Source organism: Sorghum bicolor, chromosome 2 (assembly GCF_000003195.3).
Source record: "Sorghum bicolor cultivar BTx623 chromosome 2, Sorghum_bicolor_NCBIv3, whole genome shotgun sequence".
NCBI lineage: Eukaryota > Viridiplantae > Streptophyta > Magnoliopsida > Poales > Poaceae > Sorghum > Sorghum bicolor.
The window spans coordinates 65,312,913-65,318,912 of NC_012871.2; the positions used below are offsets into that span (position 1 = coordinate 65,312,913).

General features: G+C 46.9%; 1 protein-coding gene across 1 annotated transcript; it reads right to left on the reverse strand.

Moving 5' to 3' along the window:
- Nucleotides 4,473–5,679, reverse strand: LOC8054871 (dehydration-responsive element-binding protein 1A). The gene has a single exon (XM_002462648.2). The coding sequence runs from the start codon at nt 5,428–5,430 to the stop codon at nt 4,696–4,698; it is 735 nt and encodes a 244-aa protein (XP_002462693.1). The 5' UTR covers nt 5,431–5,679; the 3' UTR covers nt 4,473–4,695.

A 6,000-nucleotide genomic window follows, 5' to 3' on the forward strand; every position in this document is an offset into this window, starting at 1 on the left:
CGTCCGTCCCATAAAAGCCGCGGCCGTCATCAATGCTAAAAGGTGCTTTTTCAGGCCTTGTTTAGTTCTAAAAAATTTTTGTAAATTTTTCTAGATTCTTCGTCACATCAAATCTGTAGACACATACATAAAGTACTAAATATAGACGAAAATAAAAACTAATTGTACAGTTTGGTCGAAATTGACGAGACGAATCTTGAGTCTAGTTAGTACATGATTGGATAATATTTGTCAAATATAAACGAAAGTGATATTATTCCTATTTTACAAAAAATTTTATAGAACTAAACAAGGCCTTAACACGAAAAGGCGAATCGTCGTCAGCGTCAGCTCGCATCCGTGCCGGCCCCGTGCAATCGGCGGCCAACCGATGCGATCCCCAGCTGCAGCTTTGCTCTGTGCTGCTTGTGGTGGGAGCTTGCCGTTTGGGGTGGTCAGGGGGGCAGCGTGAGGCATAGCGGGCTAGCGGCGATGGGCGATGGCGACGTCCCGAGACGGGTGAGAGTCTGCGTCCCCCGCGGCAGCGACGCGAACGGGCGGTCCGAGCTTATCCGCCCGCTACGTTTACACACGCTTTTGGGCTGGAGCCACCTACAAATGGATGATACGAAGGTGGAGGTAGGTCTGGTTTGGTTTCACTCGCTAAATTTTAGTCATCTAAAATTATTTTAATTATTTTTAAATAAATAGTAAGACCAAACTATTTTAATTTTTTTAAGTCAATATGTTTAGAAATTTAGCTACTAAAATAATTAAAATTTAGCTAAATAAAATTTAGCAAAGGGAACCAAACATACTCCTACTACTAATCTGTACTACTTAAAAGTTTTGTTCAAGCAAAACTGGCTTTTCTTTATTCGGTCCTTTGAACCGTCGAATGCACTTTCGGCCCAAGTTGATTATCTTGTTTAATCAGGGCTACTTGTAGGAGTACATAGACTAACAGTATACTCCAGATAAATAGAGACGAGAGTGTTTTCTTACACAAAAATACATATTGCTTTGGACCTCCGATACTTGTGGATACCACGTGTGACGTATGTATGTGGATACCAGAGTTCGCGATACTGCTCGTCTCCTGTATTGGAGTTTACTCCGTCAACAGACAACAGCTGAAGTAGATGTGCCTTTGCCGTTTGTATGTGAAATCAGAGCTGACATATGATACGAGTGTTCACATTCACTGTCAACAGCATCGGCATCGCTTGTGCTTGTCACTTGGGTACTTGACCAGTTGACCCAGAAACACGATGCCTTTGAGTTTGATAGGCCGCCGTCCAATAATAAATTCAAAAAGTGTACTGTAAAATACAAGCAAATACTACTGACTTGTGCTCTTTGGGCTTAAATTAATTGCCTCCCATAAAGTCAATTTTTTCTGGTCAGACTCGCCTGTCCGTAGGATGCAGATGTACGTGGTGATCGTCGTAGACTGATGCTGAGCATCCATCGTACCATGCACTAGGCAGTAGCCATGAGAAATGGTCTTGATTACAAATGGCAATGGAGATCTCATCCTCGATTCTTTTTTTTTCCTCGAACGTGCAAAGCATGGAATTCATTAAGCTAGAATAGAGTTTTAAAGGAATAAATTACAAAAGAACATTGGTAATCCATAGGTTACCAATGCCAATCCAGCGACACAACAAAAAGCCCACATCGAGGCTCAAAGAAAAAAAAACAGGCTAAGCAAAAGAAGGCACCACTGTGAGTCAAGTAGAATGCAAAGCTGCAAGAAGCACGGTTCAGCTACGGTAACCAGCAAAAGACCACTCTTCAGCTTCTTCAAAGATCTGTCCAGCTAGCACTGCTGGCGAAGTAGACGCTCCACCAACGTCGTGGCATTCCTTTCTTTCCACAGAGTCCAGTCCAGCCTGCTAGGAGGTTACGTAGACTCTTTTCTGGAATGTTGCTTGTTCAAGTTATAAGGATTAGGCACCAGAAATCAATGCGAAAAGGCTAATTTCGGGTCGATCAACCCCGCTAGTTCACCCTGTGGCAGGTGCGGCTTCCCCTTTCCCTCCGCTGCCTGCCTGCGTCCCCATCCGAACCAGAACAAGTCGCGAGCGTCAATCAAATGCGAGAAGGCGACCAAACCAAAAGGTGAGGTGATCGATCTATCGCGGTTCGTCGTCCGGTGCGCGTCCGCTCACATCCACGCTGCCCGTGCGCCCGTACGTACGCTCGGCGCCCGACGGATCCCCAGCCGTGGGAAACTCTCGCTGTGGGCCTCGCGCGATTCCACTCGCGAGCAGACGACGGAGCGGAGGAGAGTCGAGTTGCCGTTTGGGCCGGTCAAGAGGGCGCCGCCCATCCGCGGCCCCGATGCGCGGCGATGGCGACGTCGCGATCGCGACTCGAGATCTCTCGGTGAGAACGGGGATCGGCGTGGTTAGTACGTCTCTTATCTCGTCTCTTCGGGGATTCTTCTAGTCCGGTCACTTGATTAGCCGTTCAAAGTTGTGGAAGAATGCTTTGCATGTAACCTCTAACCTGAACCTATTTTCTTAAGCTGCCGGTGCTAATCTGGTAGGGGTGCAAGTGGAAGGTACACGGGGGATGTATCCTAGTACTAGTAGTACGTAATCTGCATAAAAAATGTTTTCTCCCCCTTTATTCGGTTCTTTGAACTAGTAAATAAACGCACTTTCGCCCAAGTTGGATTATGCTAGTATTTAGCTTAATCGCCTAGTACATCATAAACTGGTACACAGATGCAACATGCTTTCTTTTTTAACGTATTACGTATGCGACCTCCAATATGTTGGCTACAAGATTGTTATGGGCACCTCCCGAGATCAGTCACCCATCACCCTTAATTTAAACAGGTGATACGTTCTGATGGTCTGGAATATCAGTGCAAAAACATGCAGCACTGATACGGGAACCGCGACAGAAATAATCACCGCATGCGCAAGCAAAGCTGTGATCAGACTTTCAGAGAAGTTACAGCTGTAACGATGGCTTTCTGATGACTATACTGCCAGTCGCGATAGTTTAGGCCTTGTTATCCAAAAAGTTGTTGACTTTGACACTGTAGTATTTTTGTTTTTATTTAATAAACATTGTCTAATTATGGAGTAACTAGACTTAAAAAGTTCGTCTCGTGATTTACAAACAAACTGTGCAATTAGTTTTTATTTTCATCTATATTTAATAATTCATGTATATGCCATAAGATTCGATGTGACGAGAAATCTTGAAAACGTTTTTGGTTTTTAGGTGAACCAAACAAGGCCTTAGTGACGTCACTGTCACACTGCCACACTGAACTGGACACCAGATGCAAAAGCAATTAACAATAAGTAGTTTTTATAAATTGTACTTTTTCTATCAGCTAACTGTGTTTTTCTCTCACAGTAGTCATGAGTTTTTACATCAGCAAACAGGTTAGGTGTACCTCTACTCCGTATTACGTACTAGTATATGCGAGTAATCTGTTTTTTTTTTCCACCCGACAAAAGTCAAGTTTTACCCTCCACATCCACATTGGTGAACGACCGTCAACAGAAATGTTGGCGATTGTAATATCAGTGCATCACTGCAACAATCTACTTATGTACCACGTGCGTTGCGTGCTACCGTTTTCAAGCAATCAACATTTTGCCGCTTGCCGTTTCTGCGCCGCATCACTGCTAACATTATAGTGTGGCCACTCAAAGTCTAAAAAACTTTTTAAAATTTTCCGTCACAGAGCATTAAATATATATATATATATATATATATTGTTTATAAATTACGAGATAAATCTTTTAGAAAAGATCTAATTAGTTTATAATTAAACATTAATTATTAAATACAAACAAAAATTCTACGATAGCGAAACCTAAAAAGTTTTCGTATCGAGACAAGGCCTTGGACAAACGCATGCTTTCGGGGCTTTGACCAAACAGAGCCCGAAATTCTACAAGTACGGAGGACTACTCATCAAGTACAGGCCGCAAAGCGCGTTGACTATCTCCTTGCCTCCTCTCGAGTAAGGACTTGTTTAGTTCACTCTCAAAACCAAAAAGTTTTTAAGATTTCCCGTCACATCGAATCTTATGGCACATGCATAAAACATTAAATATAGACGAAAACAAAAACTAATTACACAGTTTAGCTGTAAATCACGAGACGAATCTTTTGATCCTAGTTAGTCCATAATTGGATAATATTGGTCACAAACAAACGAAAATGGTACAGTACCAAAAACTTTTCACTTTTCGGAACTAAACAAGACCTTAAGGACCTTCTCCATCTTCCAAAAGAAAAGGTAAATGCCGCGGTTGTTTGCGGTGTTGTTCAGACTTCAGAGCGTGCGATGGGAATGGCGGCCACTTGAGCCAGGGATAAATTATTTAATTGTCATCCATGCCGTTAGCGGTTACATTGGCAGCTTCAAGGTCAACCACTATTATAACTTATACTGGCTCCAAATTGACGATTTTTAAGTTGAGACTGTACGTGAGTCGTGCTCGTAGACAAGTTCATGGTCAACAACTATAATAACAAGCTCGAACTTCGAATACTATTTGCCACCATTACAAAGTCAACGGCCATGCTCTGTTTTTTTTTTTCTCCCAATCTGCTCTGTCTCATTACTAGAAACAGTAACCTTTGCATTTCAATACCAAATTGTTGGCATTGGATTTGGACGCGAAGAGAAAGAAAAGGGTAAAAATTGAAGCACAGCGGCCTTAGTCCTAGTCCTAGCTAGTAGCTCCAGAGTGGCACTTCGGCGACGCCGTCGTCGCAGAAGGCGGTGGTGACTGTGGGCGGTGGCTCCACGAGCATCGCCTGCGCCAAGCTCGCATAGTACAGGTCCCAGCTCATGTCACTGAACATGTCCATTTCGAACGGCGGCGAGTCCTCGGTGGCCGAAGACGACTCCTCGCCGCCGTCGTCATCGCTGGCCGGGGACGACGACGTCGAGGACGCTGTGGCCGAGCGCGCGTCCTCCTCCTCCTCCTCCTCGACCTCAACCGCCTCTCCGCGGCGCTGAAATTCCTCGACGGCCTCCGCGACCGCGTGGCGAACCTCAGCGAGGCTGGCGTACGAGTCCGGAACCGCGAGGAGCCAGGCCGAGTCGGCGAAGTTGAGGCAGGCGCGGCCCGCGCCGGCGATGGCGAGCACGGCGGCGTCGTGCGCGCGCGCCGCGGCGTCCGCGGTGTCGAAGGTGCCGAGCCACAGCCTGCAGCCGCGCCTCCCGGGGACGCGCACCTCGCAGACCCACCGCCCGGCGTTGCCCCGCCTCCGGACGCCGCGGAACACCGGGTGCCTCGTCTCCCGGAACTTGGTGCGCCCCGCGGGGCGCTTCGGCGGCGACGTCCACACTGTCGTCTGGTGGTGGCGCTCCATCACCATCACCGAGGCGGAGGAGGACGAGGGCGAGCTGCACGGCGGCGAGCCGGACTCGGCGCTCGTCGTCTCCTTCTTGATCGGGCACATCTTAGCTAGCTTAGCTCGATTTTCCTTCGCTTCAAGGTGGTTGTGTTGATCTGCGTTGCTTGCTGCTGCTTGAACTGTGTGTCTTGGGTGATTTTTGCGATGCGAGTGGTGGGATTTGCGGCCGCATATTTATAGGTGGCGGCTGATGCAGAGTAGAAAGCGCTTACAGCCCAGTTCTCAGTTCTCACAGCCGGAGAAATGGAGCAAGAGGGGGAATGCATCTGGCTAGGTCGCCGCGGGATGCAACTTGCAACCATGCAGATGCAAGGCAACAGGGTGGCTTCGAGAGTGACCGCAGTCGCTTTCTCTATTGCAACAACTTGCGACGGTGAATGATACTGCTTTTTGCTTTCTGTTGCCGGTCTCTCTCTGGTTTCCACAAACACTACCTACGACATACTATACTACAGTACAACTGTACAAGTATGCATTGGCGGCCTTGTGATTCTTGTGAAGTGTCAATTTCGGTACCGTAGGAGCTCGTCTTGTGTGATTCAAGGGTGTTGTCGATGGTCAGTGTTCGACACATCAAATTGATGGGCCTCAAGCTTTCAATCCCCACTGGAGGGA

Bases quoted from the DNA above. Each gene is read 5' to 3' on its own strand.
- LOC8054871 (XM_002462648.2), bottom strand. From the start codon at position 5,430: ATGTGCCCGATCAAGAAGGAGACGACGAGCGCCGAGTCCGGCTCGCCG.